Here is a 22,421-nt window from a genome sequence, read left to right as displayed (position 1 = left end):
GTCTTAGTTATCTAGCCAGTTAACTAGCTAACATTCGTTCTTCTGGACTTCTTTGCTAACGTTAGCTGTTCTCATAGCTAGTACTAGTAGCGAGTTCAAATAAAGCAAAGTGAATACTATTCATACATGATGTTACTTTGCTCTTTCGAAAACATAATTTTCCCGTTTTGCCCCACCCTTTATTGAGAAAGAAACGTTGAATTGTTGGCAGCCACTGCCAGTCTTTACAGTATCCTCTTTTGCTAACTATATATAGTTTGCTTACAGCTAACAAAAGTGTTGCTGGTATGGAAGGATTTCCAGTGAAGCTGAAGGGGCTAACTGTTGCTCCGTCATGTCTGCAAACGTGATTGGCTGGAGTCTCACACCCTCGACTCGAGCTGCAGGCTCAAAATAACTTCGACGTAGAGAGTAATCTTCTTCGTGTGGTTTTCCAGAACGCTAGACGCTTTGTTGCATATTGCTGCATTGCACATTTGTTCACGAAAAAAGGAAATTACACCGCCATATAACCCTATACATACCACTATACCCAACACACCTTCTCACTACTTTGGCCCTAACAGATCCCACACCAGGCCGTTGGCCTGGGAGGCTGGACCCCCTTCTCTCAAAATCCCCTGTAGTTCTTCTGCACTAAAATCTCATAACCCAAAACGTCTCTGCTGCTGCTACTACCAATTCAATCTTCTGGGATTTCCTTTCCATCTGTGAGGTACAATTAATGACCATAACAATAAACGGCAACAAGCCAACGTTACTAAAGCACAAATTGTTCAGGTCACTCTGTACTGGCCTACTACTCACAGGGATCCTCTCAGGCTCCAACCTGTCTCACTCGCACAGGACATTTCTGATCCCCAGCAACATGGCCACCCCCACAATTGAAACGCTCCACTTTTTCCCTTGAAACTACCCACTTGTCCCATGCCCTCCTGCACACCTTGGAATCTCCCTTCTACATACTGCTGCAACATGACCATAAACTTGGCACCTGAAACACCTTAGTGGGTTCGGAACAAAAGCTCTCACGGGATAACTTATTCCCTAGCATGGCTTTATCAGGCAACACTGCATCAAAACTCTAAAGGACAGACCGGGTCTCCTCAGTCTCACGCTTGCCACCGGGTCTGCGTCGCATCAAACGGCGTGCATCACAGCATTGACGTCACCAGACCCGGGCTTTAGCCCCGAATGATTTTGTATCAGCCCCGAGTCTTTTGCCCTGCTGGGATGGTGTAAAACAAGCTATGCTACACTGCATTACACACTGCAATAAATACTCCAAACATGAGCCCTGGCCTGCCCTGCCTTTTTAGTGCTGCCTAAAACCAGCATTTCTGTGTATGGTGGCACTTTAGGAGGCGGAGTCAAACAGGGTTTTCCAAAGTCATTTTTGATTCCTCCCAAAAAAGCATATTTCGGGGCCGCGCGGGCGACTGTTCATTCTCTGAGGGAGCGAGCGCAAAGATGAGAAGGAGAACCGAAGGTAAACTTTGTTAGCTTGCTATTACTATAGCACATTTTGTTAGCCCATGATGATGTTATTCAGAGTTATTGACCTCACAGTAAGCCAGATTCGAGTAACTTACATTTCAACATGTTGACTCAAAAGCTGCACTGACAGATAACGTTAAGCTAACTAACTAACGTGAGGGACTACCCAGTCTAGCTAACGCAAAGACGGTTGTTGTATTTGCAGGAGTAAGTGAATAAAATGTGTGTGTGTGTATGTATGTTTACAATACAATTATTTAGCATCTAGCTACATAGATGGGTTGGCTGACAACGTCACGAAAACAATGTGCGCACTTCCATGGGGCATAAGTCAGCCTGTTGTGATTCTGGATGGCCAGATTGCTAGCAAGAATGACACTGCCATGTGTGGGAATCATAAGTGGCTTATTTCAGCATGTTTCATCATGTTATTGATACCATGTCTTGTTTTGAGGTGTTTTGACTGATTTCATGTCAATGCAAATATGGGTAAAATTCGCTAACTAGCTAACCAACAACTGTAACGATGTATTTGAAACAACAAGTGGTCATTGTGCAAATGTATTTGTTTTCAATAAACATTAGAGACGAAATATAGCTTACATGTTAACAATCTAAGCCAACCTCATCTGTTTTGCCCCATGATTGCACACATTTTGATTTTGTTGCTAAAGCAACAGAGAGAGAACACAGGTATTGTGGTTAGTGAAGGGTAATACAGTTGAATGTTAATCAGGTTTAAGATTGAGTGAACTGCTAATATCATTAAGGAACAGAAATGATCCCAGATTTTACCTTTTAGCTCAATTCAGGTAAACATTATTTGCTTGTTGTTCATATTGTGTGTGTGTGTGTGTGTGTGTGTGTGTGCGCGCGCGTGCGTGCTTATATTGCTTATGTGTGTTTTTCTGTTCAGAATCATCCATATTGGTACGGCACTGATACTATGCCATTTCTGTAATAATATAGGAGATCCAGGACAGCAGAACTTCAGACAGCAAGGAATAGAGGGGAGCAGACAGGACAGAGCGAGAACACAGGAGAACATAGAGTGGGCAGGCCCACACAAGACAAACATGGCATATTCCTCTGAAGCCAGAGGAAGTAGTCCTTGCTAAACATTACCTCTCAAAAAAAAAGAAAGATGCCACTTCTGACATGTCCTGTGTGTATAAATTGTTAGACACTGGTACAGTCAGGTCCATAAATATTTGGAAATTTACCAAGTTATTATTATTTTAGCTGTCCACCACAGTATATTGGAGTTGAAATTAAATAATGAATATGAGCTGGAAGTGCAGACTTTCAGCTGTAGTTTGAGGGTATTTACATCCAAATCGGGTGAAAGGTGTAGGAATTACAGCACTTTTTAAATGTGGTCCCCCCCTTTTAAGGGATCAAAAGCAATTGGACAATTGGCTGCTCAGCTGTTCCATGGTCAGGTGTGTTATTCCCTCATTAGTTCATTACAAGTAAGCAGATAAAAGGCCAAGAGTTGATTTCAAGTGTGGCATTTGCATTTGGAATCTGTTGCTGTTAACCCTCAATATGAAGTCCATAGAGCTGTCAATGCCAGTGAAGCAAGCCATCCTTAGGCTGAAAAATCAAAACAAACCCATCAGGGAGATAGCACAAACATTAGGTGTGGCCAAATAAACGATTTGGTACATTCTAAAAAATAAAGAACACACTGGTGAGCTCAGGAACATCAAAAGGCCCGGAAGACCACGGAAAACAACTGTGGTGGATGACAGAAGAATTCCTTCCCTGGTGAAGAAAAACCCCTTCACAACAGTTGGCCAGATCAAGAACACCCTCCAGGAGGTAGGTGTATCTGTGTCAAAGTCAACAATCAAGAGAAGACTTCACCAGAGTAAATACAGAGGGTTTACCACAAGATGTAAACCATTGGTAAGCCTCAAAAACAGGAAGACCAGATTTGCCAAAAAACATCTAAAAAAGCCTGTACAGTTCTGGAACAGCATCCTATGGACAGATGAGACAAAGATCAACTTGTACCAGTATGATGGGAAGAGAAGAGTATGGAAAAGGGAAGGAACTGCTCATGATCTGAAGCATACCACCTCATCTGTGAAGCATGGTGGAGGTAGTGTTATGGCGTGGGCATGTATGGCTTCCAATGGAACGGGTTCCCTTGTTTTATTGATAATGTGACTGCTGACAAAAGCAGCAGGATTCATTCTGAAGTGTTTAGGGCTATATTATCTGCTCAGAATCAGCCAAATGCTTCAAAACTCATTGGACGGTGCTTCACAGTGCAGAAGGACAATGACCCGAAGCATACTGCGAAAGCAACCCAATACTTTTTAAGGCAAAGAAGTGGAATGTTCTGCGATGGCCAAGTCAATCAACTTGCTGAAGGCAAAACTGAAGGCAAAACAATAATTTTGACAAAACCCTTAAATTAGAGATGAAAGTTTACACTTAAAGCACATCTTGATAGTTACAAAAAAAAAAATGTTTAGGGGGTAGATCAGCTTTAATATTGCAGATAGATTGTAACTTCCATCAATGTAATTGTCTGCATCACTTCCAATCCCCCATATGTTTTTTTTTCTCGCAAATATATATATATATATATATATATACATACATACATACCCTTTTTTTTTTTTTTTTTTTATAATTCCCTTTATTACCCTCCAACCCCACCACCCCTTCCCTAATTGGAGCAAACTAGTGAACAACTATGCTTAGGCCTCTACTTCCATCTTATACATACTATATACACTTTATGGACACAATCAATTTTACAATAATTCTATTTTGTTTGTTTTTACTACTGAACTTCCTCTACCCTCAACCTCTCCGATCATTTTCATGATGTCCATCCGGTTTGCTTCTATATGCCATATCTTTCTAACTGTGCTCTTTCACAAAAGCTCTCAACCTATAACCTATATACTTATTATGGACACAGTATGCTTACATTATTAGTTATCTTGTTGTTATTAGATATTGTTAGTTGTTATTAGTCCCATCCTTCAACTCCATTCAACACCACCCATCTATCTCTTAACACCATCCATATTGGGTTTCTATTTGCCATATATTTTTCAACTGTACTGTGATGTTTTACAAAAGTTCTGAACCTTTCTATTCTCATTGTTTCTACAGATTGTACATTGAAAATAAACAGTTTTGCTAAAAGTATTATTATATTATTGATCGATTGACTATGACTTTTCAGATCACCCAGTAATGCTATCTGCAGGGTTAGCTCCAGGTAAATATTGCAATCCTTTAGCCATTCCTGGACCTGTGTCCAAAAACAAGCTACAAATGGACAGTACCAAAACAAATGATCTAATGAATCTGTCTCTTCGCAGCAAAATCTGCAGAGTTGGGAAGATTGTATCCCCCATCTAAATAACATTCTATTGGTAGCAAGAATTGTATATAATAATTTAAATTGAAAAATTACCAATTATGTTCTTTAATGCAAGGCCGACAGACAAGTTCCTTACTTTTTCCCCCTTCCACTTTCCTCTTCCATTTTTGCGGTAATGCTGCAATTATTTGGTTGTAATTTTGGATAGAGCAGACATTTCCATATGTTTTTGTTAGCTGCATGTGCGACATAACTCCACCAGTCCTACCGATGATATCATTTACGAAGATTATATTTTGCAGGTTCTCCTACTTACAAAGCATGTAGAGGTCTGTCATTTTTTATCATAGGTACACTTCAACTGTGAGAGACGGAATCTAAAACAAAAATCCAGAAAATCACATTGTATGATTTTTAAGTAATTAATTTGCATTTTATTGCTTGACATAAGTATTTGATACATCAGAAAAGCAGAACTTAATATTTGGTACAGAAACCTTTGTTTGCAATTACAGAGATCATACGTTTCCTGTAGGTCTTGACCAGGTTTGCACACACTGCAGCAGGGATTTTGGCCCACTCCTCCATACAGACCTTCTCCAGATCCTTCAGGTTTCGGGGCTGTCGCTGGGCAATACAGACTTTCAGCTCCCTCCAAAGATTTTCTATTGGGTTCAGGTCTGGAGACTGGCTAGGCCACTCCAGGACCTTGAGATGCTTCTTACGGAGCCACTCCTTAGTTGCCCTGGCTGTGTGTTTCGGGTCGTTGTCATGCTGGAAGACCCAGCCACGACCCATCTTCAATGCTCTTACTGAGGGAAGGAGGTTGTTGGCCAAGATCTCGCGATACATGGCCCCATCCATCCTCCCCTCAATACGGTGCAGTCGTCCTGTCCCCTTTGCAGAAAAGTATCCCCAAAGAAGGATGTTTCCACCTCCATGCTTCACGGTTGGGATGGTGTTCTTGGGGTTGTACTCATCCTTCTTCTTCCTCCAAACACGGCGAGTGGAGTTTAGACCAAAAAGCTCTATTTATGTCTCATCAGACCACATGACCTTCTCCCATTCCTCCTCTGGATCATCAAGATGGTCATTGGCAAACTTCAGACGGGCCTGGACATGCGCTGGCTTGAGCAGGGGGACCTTGCGTGCGCTGCAGGATTTTAATCCATGACGGCGTAGTGTGTTACTAATGGTTTTCTTTGAGACTGTGGTCCCAGCTCTCTTCAGGTCATTGACCAGGTCCTGCCGTGTAGTTCTGGGCTGATCCCTCACCTTCCTCATGATCATTGATGCCCCATGAGGTGAGATCTTGCATGGAGCCCCAGACCAAGGGTGATTGACCGTCATCTTGAACTTCTTCCATTTTCTAATAATTGCGCCAACAGTTGTTGCCTTCTCACCAAGCTGCTTGCCTATTGTCCTGTAGCCCATCCCAGCCTTGTGCAGGTCTACAATTTTATCCATGATGTCCTTACACAGCTCTCTGGTCTTAGCCATTGTGGAGAGGTTGGAGTCTGTTTGATTGAGTGTGTGGACAGGTGTCTTTTATACAGGTAACGAGTTCAAACAGGTGCAGTTAATACAGGTAATGAGTGGAGAACAGGAGGGCTTCTTAAAGAAAAACTAACAGGTCTGTGAGAGCCGGAATTCTTACTGGTTGGTAGGTGATCAAATACTTATGTCAAGCAATTAAATGCAAATGAATTACTTAAAAATCATACAATGTGATTTTCTGGATTTTTGTTTTAGATTCAGTCTCTCACAGTTGAAGTGTACCTATGATAAAAATTACAGACCTCTACATGCTTTGTAAGTAGGAAAACCTGCAAAATCGGCAGTGTATCAAATACTTGTTCTCCCCACTGTACATGGTAATGTAAAAATTGTATTTTTTTGTGATCCAATACGTAATATAGTAAATTTATCATAATTTGGTTGTAATCCAGAGAGGTTAGAAAATGTATCTAGATATGAGGCTGTGGAGGGATTCAAGTTGTGGATTTAAAAGAAAACATGAATCATCAGTGTACAATGACACCTTTGTTTTTAAGCCCTGGATTTCTAATACCTTGGTATTATTGTTGGATCTGATTTTAATAGCTAACATCTCGATGGCCATAATAAATAGATATGCCGATAGTGGACAACCTTGTTTCACTCCTCTTGACAGTTTAAAACTTTCTGAGAAATAGCCATTATTTACTATTTTACACCTAGGGTTACTATACATGATTTTAACCCATTTTATAAGAGATTCTCCAAAATTGAAATGCTCCAGGCATTTATATATAAACCCCAGTCGTACTTTATCAAATGCCTTTTCGAAGTCTGCTATAAACAGCAGGCCTGGTTTCCCAGATTTTTCATATTGTTCTATTGTTTCCAGTACTTGCCTTATATTATCTCCAATGTATCTTCCATGTAAAACATCTGTCTGATTAGAATGAATAATGTCCGACAATACCTTTTTAATTCTATGCGCTATACATTTTGCTAGAATTTTTTGCATCACAACACTGAAGTGTAAGGGGCCTCCAATTTTTTTAATGGACTGGATCTTTATATTTTTCACTTGTATCCTGTTTCAGTAATAATGAAATCAGACCTTCTTGATTGTTTCCTTTCAAATTCATTGTGGTGGCCTACAGAGCCAAAATGATGCAAATTGTGTCACTGTCCAAATACTTATGGACCGGACTGTATGTTCCCATCACTGAAGATAATCATACAGGCCGCACTGACCATCCCAGTTAGCAGCTGTGAGAGATCTTTCAGTGCATTAAGACATCTACATACCTGGCAATGACCCAAGATAGAATGTATCATGACAATTGACAAATATATACATACTAACACGCTTGGGAAGGAGTGAAGTCATAGACAGGTTTGCACCTACAGCTTCATTTTGTTTAATTTCTCATCTTTAGTTGGAGAAAGGATTGTATGCTGGTATGTACATGTGTGTAAAATTGTGAAGTGTTGTTACTACAGGGGTGTTGGAGGGGGTGTATTTGTTTTTGTGTAAGTAATTAGGTATAAATATTGTCATATAGCTAATTGACCTTGGAATCTGTGATTTATTACCACAAATATGATAAAATCATGATTTTCAAGTGTGTTTGGTGCCTGCGTTTGTACATATTATCTGCAAAAGTTGTCCCCCCCCCCCCCCCCACCTACAGTTATAATACAAGCCTACTGCTAATGTGAGTTTATGTAGTTCCAACATAACCCAAAGGATGGCAGCCTAAAATTCCATTCCTGCTATTTTGCACGTAACTATATCTTTTTTTTCATGCAAAACATGAATTTGTGGTTTATGCTGCCACCATTTGGATTATTTTGGAACTGCACAGTGCGCGCAGCATGACAAAATTACGATATAGTTATGCACTTGCTAATAGATGTACAAAAATATATTGACACCATATTCCATGGGTTTACTGACCCGGAGTCAGCCCCAGGTGTTCTGAATGTCTAGTGACGTCTCTGCATCACAGACACCAGGGATCCCCTAACTTCAGTTGATCCACCTTAACACTGAACCCCGCCCCAGTTATCACTCCTTTTAGCAGTGCTCTGCTCCAGAGAGCAAGGTAGGACCAAATATTTGGTAGATATTCGGTTCTCTCGTCAATAGCTAGCATGCCATGACTATGAAGATAGTATATCCTGAATCAGGGGTGGATGGAGAAAAATCCAAACTTTTTTTATATATTTCATTTTTTAAATAATACTATTTCGGATTTCAATCTTCAATAGCTCTTACACAAAGCATGCCATGACTATGAACATGATATATTCAGAATCTAAGAGCTATTGAAAATTGAAATCCAAAACTTTATTTAAAAAATAAAAAGATGTGGACTTTTCAGAATTCAGAATATACCATCTTCATAGTCATGGTATGCTTGATTCAATAGCTATTGGCGAGGGAACCGAATATCCTATATGAAACTAATTTTACCTCGGTAAGCAGGACACCGCTTTCGTCCCCATCGAGACCACAAACGGATCGACCAAAAGGCATGGATCCACTTTCTCCATGAATCGTACTCCCATTGGGCCAGAGTCTTCCTGATCATTGGGGTGAGGCTCGGAAGCCTTCACCCCACCTGACGATCCAGGTTCTTTCTCCTCACTTTTGTCAGGATCAATTTCAAGTTCACTGTCCATTGACAGCTCAGGGTCTTCAGGGGCGTAACATGCATTTGTCTCTCCTGTTTCCTACCCCATTGAAGTTAAGGGTAGGGACGTAAGGATCCCTGATAGCATTGACCGTAGTCTAGTCTACTGTGGAGTTCTAACGCAACAGTATCTGACTTTCGTTGTTTGTAAATTACATTTCAGGTTTAATATTGATTGGTTTCAGAAATGGCTTTATGGACATAGACTTGTTTCATGTGTGTACATGATATTAAAACATACTCTTTATGTCGCTATGCCTGCCAATACTCTTGTCCATGGGTAGATGGTATACAGTTGATGTCAAATTGACATCTAAAGTTGACATTTTTAGCATTTTAGCTAACCCTTTACCTAACCTTAATCTAATTCTCCTAAAATGCTACGTTAATTCTCCTAACCTGCTATGAAAATTCAGTTCTGACAAACTGTATCCCATCTAGTCAAAACCTATACTCTGCACTGTAGCTTAGTAAACTAAACCAAAGAGTGTTTTATAATGACAAGATAGTCAAGTGACCGATCTAACAATGGAAATACATGTCCTCAAAGATGGAAGGCAGGCGGGAGGCAAGATCAGGTGGGACCATTTCTAGCTAATGAGAGGGCAAATAGTTGTGTGAACAACAGGCCATAGAGATAGGACTCATCTTTGTATCTGTGCCATTATAGCGTCTGTGACAGCATGGGCAGCGCCATTGAGGTTATCTCCATTTTAAAAAGTAGTACATTTTCTTCTTCATTGGCTGATTGCTCCAAACTCAGGAATTCCCACCCAGTTGACTACTTTCAAATAAATCAAAATCAAATCAAAATGTATGTCACAAGCTTCGTAAACAACAGGGTAGACTAACAGTGAACTGCTTACTTAAGGGCACTTCACAATGCAAAAATAATAGGAAGATAACACGAGGAATAAATACACAATGAGTAACGATAACTTGGTTATATACACAGGGTACCAGTACCGAGTCTATGTGCAGGGGTAATTGAGGTAGATACAAGATGCTCTCAATGCTGCAGCTGTAGAACTTGAGGATCTGAGGGCCCATGACAAATATTTTCTGCCTCCTGAGGGGGAAGAGGCGTTGTCATGCCTTCTTAACGACTGTATTGGTGTGTGTGGACCATGTTAATTCCTTAGTGATGTGGACACAGAGGAACTTGATCTCGACCCTCTCCACTACAGCCCCGTCGATGTGAATGGGGGCGTGCTCGGCCCTCTGTTTCCTGTAGTCTACGATAAGCACCTTTGTCTTGCTGACGTTGAGGGAAAGGTTGTTGTCCTGGCACAACACTGTCAGGTCACTGACCTCCTCCTTATAGGCTGTCTCATCGTCGTCGGTGATCAGACCTACCACCGTCTTGTCGTCAGCAAACTAAACGATGGTGTTGAAGTTAGGCGTGGCCACGCAATCGTGGGTGAACAGGGAGCACAGGAGGGGACTAAGCACGCACCCCTGAGGGGCCCCCGTGGTTGATGGGTTGTTGCCTATCCTCACCACCTGGGGGCGGCCCGTCAGGAAGTCCAGGATCCAGTTGCAGAGGGAGGTGTTCAGTCCCAATGGGTCGAGCTTAGTGATGAGCTTGGAGGGCAATATGGTGTTAAACTGAGCTGTAGTCAATTATCATTCTCACATGTTCCTCTTATCCAGGTGGGAGAAGGCAGTGTGGAGTGCAATAGAGATTGCATCATCTGTGGATCTGTTGGGGCGGTATGCAAATTGGAGTGGGTCCAGGGTGTCTGGGATGATGGTGTTGTGAGCCATGACCAGCCTTTCAAAGCATTTCATGGCTACAGATGAGTGCTATGGGGCGATAGTCATTTAGACAAATCAAATTCAATTTTATTGGTCACATACACATGGTTAGCAGATGTTATTGCGAGTGTAGCGAAATGCTTGTGCTTCTAGTTCCGACAGTGCAGCAATATCTAGCAAGTAATATCTAACAGTTCCACAGCAAAAACCTAATACGCACAAATCTAAGTAAAGGACAGGTCTGCCACGGAGAAGGAGAGCCCACAGTCCTTGGTAGCTGGCTGCGTCAGTGGCACTGTGTTATTCTCAAAGCGGGCAAAGAACTTGTTTAGCTTGTCTGGCAGCAAGACGTCGGTGTCCGCGACGTGGCTGGTTTTCCTATTGTAGTCCGTGATTGTCTGTAAATCCTGCCACATACGTCTTTGGGTCTGAGCCGTTGACTTGCAACTCCACTTTGTCTCGATATTGACGTTTTGCCCGTTTGACTGCCTTGCGGAGGGAAAGACCACTCTGTTTGTATTCTGCCATATTCCCCGTCACCTTGCCATGGTTAAATGCGGTGGTTAGTGCTTTCAGTTTTTCGCGAATGCTGCCATCTATCGACGGTTTCTGGTTAGGGTAGGTTTTAATAGTCGGTACGACATCTCCTATACACTTCCTTATAAACCCACTCACTGAATCAGTGTATACGTCTATATTATTCTCAGAGGCTACCCGGAACAAATCCCAGTCCACGTGATCAAAACAATCTTGAAGCGTGGATTCCAATTGGTCAGACCAGTGTTGAATAGTCCTAAGCACAGGTGCTTCCTGTTTGAGTTTTTGCCTATAGGAAGGGAGGAGCAAAATGGAGTCATGGTCAGATTTGCCGAAAGGAGGGCCTTGTATGCATTGCAGAAATGTGTATAACAATGGTCCAGTGTTTTTCCAGCGCGGTTGCTACAGTCAATATGCTGATAGAAATTAGGTAGCCTTTTTCTCAAATTTGCTTTGTTAAAATCCCCAGCTACAATAAATGCAGCCTCAGGATATATGGTTTCCAGTTTGCATAAAGTCCAGTGAAGTTCCTTGAGGGCCGTCATGGTATCGGCTTGAGGGGGGATATACACGGCTGTAACTATAACCGAAGATCATTCTCTTGGAAGATAATACGGTCTGCATTTGATTGTGAGGAATTCTAGGTCAGGTGAACAAAATGACTTGCCTCCTAAGTCTGACTAGAAGACCGCTCCGGCTCCCTCTCCTCCGGCGGCGTTGTTTTGGGTCGGCCTCTAGAATCAGTTCAAATGCCCTGGGTGGTGCGGACAAAGGATCCACTTCGGGAAAGTCGTATTCCTGGTCGTAGTGCTGGTAATCTGACGCCACTCTGATATCCAATAGTTCTTCCCGGCTGTATGTAATAATACTTAAGATTTTCTGGGCTAACAATGTAAGAAATAAAAAATCAAAATACTGCAAAGTTTCCTAAGAACTAGAAGTGAGGCAGCCCTCTCTGTTGGCGTTCTTGGGCACAGGGACTATGGTGGTCTCCTTGAAATGTATAGGTATTACAGACAGGGTCAGGGAGAGGTTAAAAACGTCAGTGAAGACACTTGCCAGCTGATCAGCGCATGCTCGGAGTACGCGTCCTGGTAATCCATCTGGCCCCGCGGCCTTGTGAATGTTAACCTGTTTAAAGGTCTTACATCGGCTACAGAGAGCGAGATCACACAGTCGTCCGGTACAGCTGGTGCTCTCATGCATTGTTCAGTGTTGCTTGCTTCAAAGTGAGCATAGAAGGCATTTAGCTCATCTGGTAGGCTCACGTTATTGAGCAGCTCACGTCTGGGTTTCCCTTTGCAATCTGTGGTAGTTTGCAAGCCCTGCCACTTGCAGGTGGAAGCCCTGGTGGAAGCCCTCAATGGCAATGTCCATGCTATAACGGGTTATAGCCATGATGAGTCCTCCATCTCTATGACAACAGGCAAAACTCAGATATAACGTGTTTTTTTTTAAAGTTGCCGAAATGCCATTACGAAACTTATTAGAATAAGCCTCATGTAGCAAATTAGCAATACAAAATTATGTTGACCAAATTCGACACTCATTGACCTCCATACAAACATTCTGAAGTAAAACCTCGTGTCGCCTCTTCCTCTCTGACTCAATTCCGGAAGATATCCATATTACAGGGATCTAAACTAGAGCTATCTGCATTGTAGATTTATATCTGTGGCAGCTGTATAACAAGTTGTTTTTGTAGATTTTTTATTTTAAAACCTTTTACATGGCAAAATCAATTAATATTTGTGGAATAAATAATGCTAGTTAAACCCCACTCAAATGTATTCAACACTAATAAAATAATAATACAAATAAGGGGTCCCAAAAGAAGACAATATTCAACATTTGACTTTCTGTAGGACTAATTGAATAAGGCATTTTTAGTTGGGCAAAGGCTGACGAGGAAACATAACTATTTAGGCCACGTACACTTTGCAAGTAGAGGTTATACTTATTGTTTAATAATCTATACATAGTGTTGCCAGCACTGCTGGACTTCAGTGAGGTATTCAAAGAGCTATAACCAAGCAGCCTACATTTGCACTGAAAAATGCTTTAAGGGTTAACAAAAACTGGGCAATGGGCAATTGATATACCAGAGTGAAGTATACACACTATAGAAACAAATCTACACACATTATTCTAGTAATTCAAGGCACACAAACCTGGAAGTATGCCTATGCTACAAGCTTTCACAAGAGGAGAAAGGGAAACCAATATGCAACTGAGTGCCACTAATTAATAAAAAATGTAGGTGTTGTCTTATCGTTAATTTAACTCATGTTTAACTGTCAAAGTAATAAAAGGTTACAACCGCAGCAGAACCAACAGATCATAAAAGGATTCAAACAGTGTGTTGACCCTCCTGAGCAAAACAACAAAAATGACTAAATCAAAATACTGTATGTACATATACTTTGGCAGAGAACCAAAACAACAGCAGGTGTTAGTGGCAAAATGAGAGGGGGTTGGGGGATGCTGGACTCCTCTGGGACCAATGCAGAAGAAGAAAGAGATGAAGACACAGGAGAGGTTAAGACACCTGAAGTGATTAGGAAATGGCGACAGGTCGAAGAATTGGTGATGGGAAAAGATAAGTTAGATTTCCTCAAAATCAGCTGAGGGAGTTTCCAACTTGCCCTTCTTATTGGGAGGAGTGCCATCTTCAGATTCCTGCAAAAATAAAACAAATTATTTCAGAAAACTTGACTTGATGTCAAATGAGTTTCATTATACTGCATCAGTAAAATGTCTAATTGACTTTAACATATATAAAGACATTCTAGTCTTGGATGGTGGTGGAGGGGAGGACCTGAGAATCTTGAGGAGTGTCTGAGGATGGTTCATTCCCTGCCGTGGACCTTCCGTCCCTCTTGGGTGTGCTTGTGTTGGAAAACTCTGAGGAGTGAACATTTCCTGCAATACCAGAAAGTCTGTTTGCATAACCATGGTAGACAAGATGCTTTAAGCAAATAGAATAAGAAAGGACAAGGCATTAGTGTTTGTACACTAGTCCTACTTCTGTAACAGTTCTGATTAAAAGAGAACATACAATTCTTACAATAGGCAAGTTAATTTTCTGTTACATGCCGACTACGCGCGTGCGTCCGTCATCGCGCCCATGTTGATTTTGTCCATTCACACTAGACGCAATCATGAGGGTAAAATATCAAAACCAACTGTGAACCAACTACAATGCCTTCGGAAAGTATTCAGACCCCTTGACTTTCCACATTTTGTTACATTACAGCCTTATTCTAAAATGTATTTAAAAATATGTTCTCATCAATCTACACACAATACACCATAATGACAAAGCAAAAAGAGTTTAGAAATGTTTGCAAATTTATTACAAATAAAAATACGGAAATATCACATTTACATAAGTATTCAGACCTTTTACTCAGTACTTTGTTGAAGCACCTTTGGCAGCAATTACAGCATTGAATCTTCTTGGGTATGATGCTACAAGCTTGACACACCCGTATTTGGAGAGTTTCTCCCATTCTTCTCTGCAGATCCTCTCAAGCTCTGTCAGGTTGGATGGGGAGCGTTGCTGCACAGCTATTTTTCATGTCTCTCCAGAGATCAGGTTCAAGTCCGGCTCTGGCTGGGCCACTCAAGGACATTCAGAGACTTGTCCCGAAGCCACTCCTGCGTTGTCTTGGCTGTGTGCTTAGGGTCGTTGTCCTGTTGGAAGGTGAACCTTCGCCCCAGTCTGAGGTCCTCAGCGCTCTGTAGCAGGTTTTCATCAAGGATCTCTCTGTACTTCGCTCTGCTCATCTTTGCCTCGATCCTGACTATTCTCCCAGTCCCTGCAGCTGAAAAACATCCCCACAACATGATGCCACCCCCATGCTTCACCGTAGGGATGGTGCCACGTTTCCTCCAGACGTGACGCTTGGCATTCAGGCCAAAGAGTTTGATTTTGGTTTCATCCGACCAGAGAATCTTGTTTCTCATGATCTGAGTCTTAAGGTGCCTTTTGGCAAACTCCAAGCGGGCTGTCATGTGCCTTTTACTGAGGAGTGGCTTCCGTCTGGCCCTTCTACCATAAAGGCCTGATTGGTGGAGTGCTGCAGAGATGGTTGTCCTTCTGGAAGTTTCTCCCGTCTCCACAGAGGAACTCTAGAGCTCTGTCAGAGTGACCATCGGGTTCTTGGTCACCTCCCTGACCAAGGCCATTCGCCCCCGATTGCTCAATTTGGCTGGGCGGCCAGTTCTAGGAAGAGCCTTGGTGGTTCCAAACTTCTTCCATTTAAGAATGATGGAGGTCACTGTGTTCTTGGGGACCTTCAATGCTGCAGACATTTTTTGGTACCCTTCCCCAGATCTGTGCCTCGACACAATCCTGTCTCGGAGCCCTACGGACAATTCCTTCGACCTCATGGCTTGGTTTTTGCTCTGACATACACGGTCAACTGTGGGACCTTATATAGACAGGTGTGTGCCTTTCCAAATCATGTCCAATCAACTGAATTTACCACAGGTGGACTCCAATCAAGTTGTATAAACATCTCATGGATGATCAATGGAAACAGGATGCACCTGAGATCAATTTCAAGTCTCATAGCAAAGGGTCTGAATACTTATGTAAATCAGGTATTTCTGTTTTTAATTTTTAATACACTTGCAAAAATGTAAACACATTTTTCGCTTTGTCAATATAGGGTAGTGTGTGTAGATTGCTCAGGATTATTATTATTTGTAATCAATTTTAGAATAAGGCTGTAACGTAACAAAATGTGGAAAAAGTCAAGGGGTCTGAATACTTTCCGAAGGCATTGTATATTAATTTTGGGGCAAATCGAACACACACAAAACATTCATGGACATTTAGCTAGCTAGTTTGTCCTGGGAGATGAACATTGGGTTGTTATTTTACCTGACATTAGAATTTTTACCCGGAGTCATACAAAATCGTGTTTCTCTACTCCAACTATTAATTCACAGATAAAAAGGGAAACCTTGTTAGTTTTTAGTTAGTTATCTTTATTTAATCTCTCCTCGTTTGTCTTTCAAGCATCCACGTGGGTTTGAATCTTCCTGATAACCAATGAGGAGGGGACTTGCAGCGTGTGGAGTGTCAAATAGAACCAAGTTCTATTTTAGCGTTTGGCTACGCAGACACTCGTTCGCACAAGCGGTGTGGGTGAAATTATTGAATAACATGTATGTGTAAATGTATTTTGCAACACTCACGCACGCAATGTGGCCGTTGAGGGTTGCATGTTATTCTTCTCTTTACTATCCACAATAGTTTCAACTTCACAGAAGTGGCATGAGTGACCTTGCTTGGGGTGTATTATCGCAGATCTTGGTAGACAAGGTCTGATTGTGACATGACCTAGGACGATTTATTTACCTGTATTTTCTCCCAAATAATATGACCAAATCTGAGTGATGACACAAATACCTTATTATAGCTTACTTAAAACTCTACATTACAGAACCATCTTGTGGCAAGAAATCGGCGTCGATGTATGTACAGTGGCTTGCGAAAGTATTCACCCCCCTTGGCATTTTTCCTTGCAGCAATTACAGCTGCAAGTCTCTTGGGGTATGTCTCTATAAGCTTGGCACATCTAGCCACTGGGATTTTTGCCCATTCTTCAAGGCAAAACTGCTCCAGCTCCTTCAAGTTGGATGGGTTCCGCTGGTGTACAGCAATCTTTAAGTCATACCACAGATTCTCAATTGGATTGAGGTCTGGGCTTTGACTAGGCCATTCCAAGACATTTAAAATGTTTCTCCTTAAACCACTCAAGTGTTGCTTTAGCAGTATGCTTAGGGTCATTGTCCTGCTGGAAGGTGAACCTCCGTCCCAGTCTCAAATCTCTGGAAGACTGAAACAGGTTTCCCTCAAGAATTTCCCTGTATTTAGCGCCATCCATCATTCTTTCAATTCTGACCAGTTTCCCAGTCCCTGCCGATGAAAAACATGGTGGTGTTCTCGGGGTGATGAGAGGTGTTGGGTTTTCGCCAGACATAGCGTTTTCCTTGATGGCCAAAAAGCTCAATTTTAGTCTCATCTGACCAGAGTACCTTCTTCCTTATGTTTGGGGAGTCTCCCACATGCCTTTTGGCGAACACCAAACGTGTTTGCTTATTTTTTTCTTTAAGCAATGGCTTTTTTCTGGCCACTCTTCCGTAAAGCCCAGCTCTGTGGAGTGTACAGCTTAAAGTGGTCCTATGGACAGATACTCCAATCTATGCTGTGGAGCTTTGTAGCTCCTTCAGGGTTATCTTTGGTTATCTTTGTTGCCTCTCTGATTAATGCCCTCCTTGCCTGGTCTGTGAGTTTTGGTGGGCGGCCCTCTCTTGGCAGGTTTGTTGTGGTGCCATATTCTTTCAATTTTTTTATATTGGATTTAAATGGTGCTCGGTGGGATGTTCAAAGTTTCTGATATTTTTTTAACAAGTTATTTTTTTCATTTCACTTCACCAATTTGGACTATTTTGTGTATGTTCATTACATGCAATCCAAATAAAAATTCATTTAAACTACAGGTTGTAATGCAACAAAATAGGAAAAACGCTACGGGGGATGAATACTTTTGCAAGGCACTGTACAGAACAAAGGGTTGGTATTGTATTATGGAAAATACTACTCTCAAGGGTGTTTAGCTTGCTACTTGGTGAAAACTACATCAATGACAAGTTGACACACTGTAGTTTGTAAGGAGTTTTGCACTCCGTCCTTAAACGGCATTGGCATGGCAGACCGTTTTACCAGCTCATTACTACAGAAACTACAGTAGGCCTTAGTGAAATCCTTTGTTCAACCCCACAAGAGGAACAAACAATCTGTTTGCCTGTCTAGTGCATAACAGCTAAACTTTCTCCAAATATATGAGATACTCTTGTTGCCCAGAGTACATGCTCAGACTTGTGAACAAATCTCTCTCGGTAGATGCCCATTTTTACAATACTGTTAAGAGGCATGTTTAGCATTTCATGATATCTTCCATACCCTAATCATTGATTATGGTTTGTCAATATGTAGTTGAAATCGGAGGTTTACATACACTTAGGTTGGAGTCATTACTCACTAACTGTAAGTCGCTCTGGATAAGAGCGTCTGCTAAAATGACAAAAAAATTAAATAATATTAAAACTTGTTTTTCAACCAGTCCACAAATTTCTTGTTAACAAACTATAGTTTTGGCAAATCAGTTAGGACATCTACTTTGTGCATGACACATGTAATTTTTCCAACAATTGTTTACAGACAGATTAGTTCACTTATAATTCACTGTATCACAATTCCAGTGGGTCAGAAGTTTACATACACTAAGTTGACTGTGCATTTAAACGTCTTGGAAAATTCCAGAAAATGATGTCATGGCTTTAGAAGCTTCTGATAGGCTAATTGACATCATTTGAGTCAATTGGAGGTGTACCTGTGGATGTATTTCAAGGCCTACCTTCAAACTCAGTGCCTCTTTGCTTGACATCATGGGAAAATCAAAAGAAATCAGCCAAGACCTCAGAAAAAAGAAATTTGACCTCCACAAGTCTGGTTCATCCTTGGGAGCAATTTCCAAACGCCTGAAGTTACTATGTTCATCTGTACAAACAATAGTACGCAAGTATAAACACCATGGGACCACACAGCCGTCATACCGCTCAGGAAGGAGACGCGTTCTGTCTCCTAGAGATGAACGTACTTTGCTGTGAAAAGTGCAAATCAATCCCAGAACAACAGCAAAGGACCTTGTGAAGATGCTGGTGGAAACAGGTACAAAAGTATCTATATCCACAGTAAAACGAGTCCTATATCGACATAACCTGAAAGGCTGCTCAGCAAGGAAGAAGCCACTGCTCCAAAACCGCCATAAAAAAGCCAGACTACGGTTTGCAACTGCACATGGGGACAAAGATCATACTTTTTGGAGAAATTTCCTCTGGTCTGATGAAACAAAAATAAAACTGTTTGGCCATAATGACCATCGTTATGTTTGGAGGAAAAAGGGGGTTACTTGCAAGCCGAAGAACACCATCCCAACACCATCCCAGCACGGGGATGGCAGCATCATGCTGCGGGGGTTCTTTGCTGCAGGAGGGACTGGTGCACTTCACAAAATAGATGGCATCATGAGGAAGGAAAATTACGTGGATATATTGAAGCAACATCTCAAGACATCAGTCAGGAATTTAAAGCTTGGTCGCAAATGGGTCTTCCAAATGGACAATGACCCCAAGCATCCTTACAAAGTTGTGGCAAAATAGCTTAAGGACAACAAAGTCAAGGTATTGGAGTTGCCATCACAAAGCCCTGACCTCAATCCTATAGAACATTTGTGGGCAGAACTGAAAAAGCGTGTGCGAGCAAGGAGGCCTACAAACCTGACTCAGTTACACCAGCTCTGTCAGGAGGAATGGGCCAAAATTCACCCAACTTATTGTGGGAAGCTTGTGGAAGGCTACCCGAAACGTTTGACCCAAGTTAAACAATATAAAGTCAATGCTACCAAATACTAATTGAGTGTATGTAAACTTCTGACCCACTGGGAATGTGATGAATGAAATAAAAGCTGAAATAAATCATTCTCTCTACTATTATTCTGACATTTCACATTCTTAAAATAAAGTGGTGATCCTAACTGACCTAAAACAGGCCATTTCTACTAGGATTAAATGTCAGGGATTGTGAAAAACGGAGTTTAAATCTATTTGGCTGAGGTGTATGTAAACTTCCGACTTCAACTGCATCTCTAGCCCGAAAAATGTAAACAAAAACTTGCTAAAAAAAATTATACGCCATTCTCTGTATGTTGACGGGTTAATTCATAGAACTGTTCCCAACGCTACCAATGACATTGGTGAAGATGAAAGAACATTTGTATGCACGCATGACTAAGTCGCTTTGGATAAAAGTGTCTGCTAAATGGCATACATGATTTTGTTCACCAAATGTTCCTTATGAATGCCATCTCTACAAGCCATAACATGTACCCTTTTGACATTGACAACAGTGCAACTGCCAATTTTTTTACTATTCTGGGATTATGAGGGCTGGATGAAAGCATTCTGCCTGTCAAGTTAAGCCATATTGTTTGACAAGTTGGCACTAGTCTTGGAAAAGACCTTAAGGTAAGACAAGAGCACAGCTTTAATGAGGACACGATGCTGTATGTATGGTATGGTTTCATAGAATTTAGTTGAAACTAAGGCAATGCTCTCCCTTTCCCTTTCTGTGATAGGTAGCATATTGACTGACCACTCTTGCTGTCTGTGCTCTTCAGCTGCTCTTTGCCAGGGGACTGGCTCTGGTCGCTCTTAGCCTCGTTGCTGTCACTCTGGAAAGTTGCCGAGGCCTCTGGGGCAGGGCTGGCACTGTTGCTGTTCTCCTGCTTCATCGGGGAGCAGTCAGCAATGGAGCTCTGGTTACTGTTATCGTCTAAGAGATACAGAAAGTGACAGAAAGATGAGTTTACAACTATTATTGAACATAAGTTTGAAGTGTCTTGCTCTTTGTTGGCTTAAGGTGTGAATTGGCTCTTACCATGCATGTCCATCATTCCAGGAGAGGAGCTGTTTTCTGGTGTTGTGACCTCCGACCCATACTTGTCATCCTTGCCTTTCTTATTTTTGCTCTTCTGCAAGATAGCACATAAAATGCTGTAGTGGTGCTATTTATTATGTATAACATAATATTACATGATGTACTTTATCTCAATATAATCGCTTTATATAGGTCATGCCAGAAGGAATTTGAAAGGAGATGAAGAAAGGAAGCATGTTGGTGATCATCCACCGCACTTTGCACAATTGGTGCCCCCAAACACCCTGTGGACTTACATCATTTGACTTGGGTTCAGTTACTGGCACCCACTTGTAGATTCGCAAGGATGTGTCACCGACTGTTACCCATTTCTTCTCCCTGCATTAGATACACAAGGAATGAGGAACACTTGTTAGCAATTGTGTGTTCAATTCAAAATGTCAACAAAACAACAGTACTATTTTTGTGAACTTTCACTTTACATTTCAATTCCATGTAGAAAATGTCCTTCAACATTTCTGTGGAAAGTTAATTTGAAAGTTAGGAATTTGTTGTTACTTGTAGCCATTTGAGAAATCTACCCAATGAGTGAGACTACAGACGAATAGCCTCAAATAAAATATTTAAATGAATTGAGTGGTAATTACATTTAGGCTACTAACACATCCACAAATCTATGAAATTGACTGCAAATCTATAAATTGCAATTTTATTGAACTATAGGGACCATCCAAAATAGAATTGTAAAGCAATTCGGTCTTTTACACAGTTCCTCTTCTCACCACCACCCCACGCGCTCCCTATATTTGTAGGTCACAAAAACCTCTCCAAGCGCTAAATTTAAAACCCAACGAACATAGAAACTATTCTAACCATTGACCGCTGTAGTATAACGGCGGCTGTGATGTTATTATTGATAACATTCGAGCGGTGAAAAAACAGTAGCCGACAAAGCTTCTCAAGCCAGCAGTACATGTAGTATGCTAGAACGGCAAAGGCTTCATGTGACTACAACGAAATGGCTTCTAGGTTCAACCCACAATATTTTATGAATATATGTAATATTCCCACATGATAAGTGTTTAAGCGACCTCCTCTGATCAGGGCGCGAGAGCGCAGTGCACAAGAGCCGAAATATCATCCGACCAAATTTCATTCAATGTGTCTTTCGTTTCATAAATGTGTTCTTCTCCCGGTCTCTCCTCCCCCACTAGCATTGCTGCTCTCGGGTCTTAGATAACGCTTTCCCTCTTACCAATTTCGTACTTTATCAACAGCAGCCATAACCCGCTTGATGTCATCTTTCGCCCTACTCCGTGTCTCCGCGCGGACCGACCTGCCCGACATAAATGCTATTGGTAAAATATTTTCTTAAACTCGCCGGCAGTTTAGACACAATGCAAACACACTGAAGCGAGCTGTAGGAGGAAGTAACGCGCCTGCGCCAAGGACAGCGTTCAGAACAAGCAAAGCGCGTGCACGCACAATTTTTTGTGTTTTGTAGACAGACAGCCTGAACAGAAGTTGCACTATTTCAGACAAAAGTTTTATAGCATTTATCTTCCAAGTCTCC

General features: G+C 41.6%; 1 protein-coding gene across 2 annotated transcripts; it reads right to left on the bottom strand.

Moving 5' to 3' along the window:
- Window positions 1-13,279: 13,279 nt before the first annotated feature.
- On the bottom strand, window positions 13,280-22,285 carry LOC311141289 (B-cell CLL/lymphoma 7 protein family member A-like). 2 transcript variants are annotated; one of them, XM_084176576.1, is made up of 6 exons: window positions 22,104-22,285; window positions 21,145-21,226; window positions 20,849-20,942; window positions 20,564-20,743; window positions 14,153-14,256; window positions 13,280-14,013 (listed from the first exon to the last, which is right to left on the bottom strand). In XM_084176576.1, exons 1-6 carry the CDS (start codon window positions 22,193-22,195, stop codon window positions 13,939-13,941), a joined length of 627 nt encoding a protein of 208 aa, XP_084032702.1. In that variant the 5' UTR covers window positions 22,196-22,285; the 3' UTR covers window positions 13,280-13,938. The 2 variants fall into 2 exon arrangements, with proteins under 2 accessions (XP_084032702.1, XP_084032703.1); XM_084176577.1 differs by having other exon boundaries at window positions 22,115-22,285.
- Window positions 22,286-22,421: the final 136 nt, after the last annotated feature.

Source organism: Coregonus lavaretus (genome assembly GCF_964263955.1).
Source record: "Coregonus lavaretus genome assembly, chromosome: 14".
NCBI classification, from domain to species: domain Eukaryota; kingdom Metazoa; phylum Chordata; class Actinopteri; order Salmoniformes; family Salmonidae; genus Coregonus; species Coregonus lavaretus.
The sequence above is the reverse complement of the archived record's forward strand: the minus strand, read 5'-3'. Positions and strand labels throughout refer to the sequence as shown.

Excerpts from the sequence above, each read along its gene's own strand:
- LOC311141289 (XM_084176576.1), bottom strand. The coding sequence starts at position 22,195 with ATGTCGGGCAGGTCGGTCCGCGCGGAGACACGGAGTAGGGCGAAAGAT. Across the intron at positions 21,227-22,103 it reads GTTGATAAAGTACGAAATTG|GGAGAAGAAATGGGTAACAG; the intron begins GTAAGAGGGAAA and ends TATCTAATGCAG. Across the intron at positions 14,014-14,152 it reads ACACTCCTCAAGATTCTCAG|GAATCTGAAGATGGCACTCC; the intron begins GTCCTCCCCTCC and ends TTATTTTTGCAG.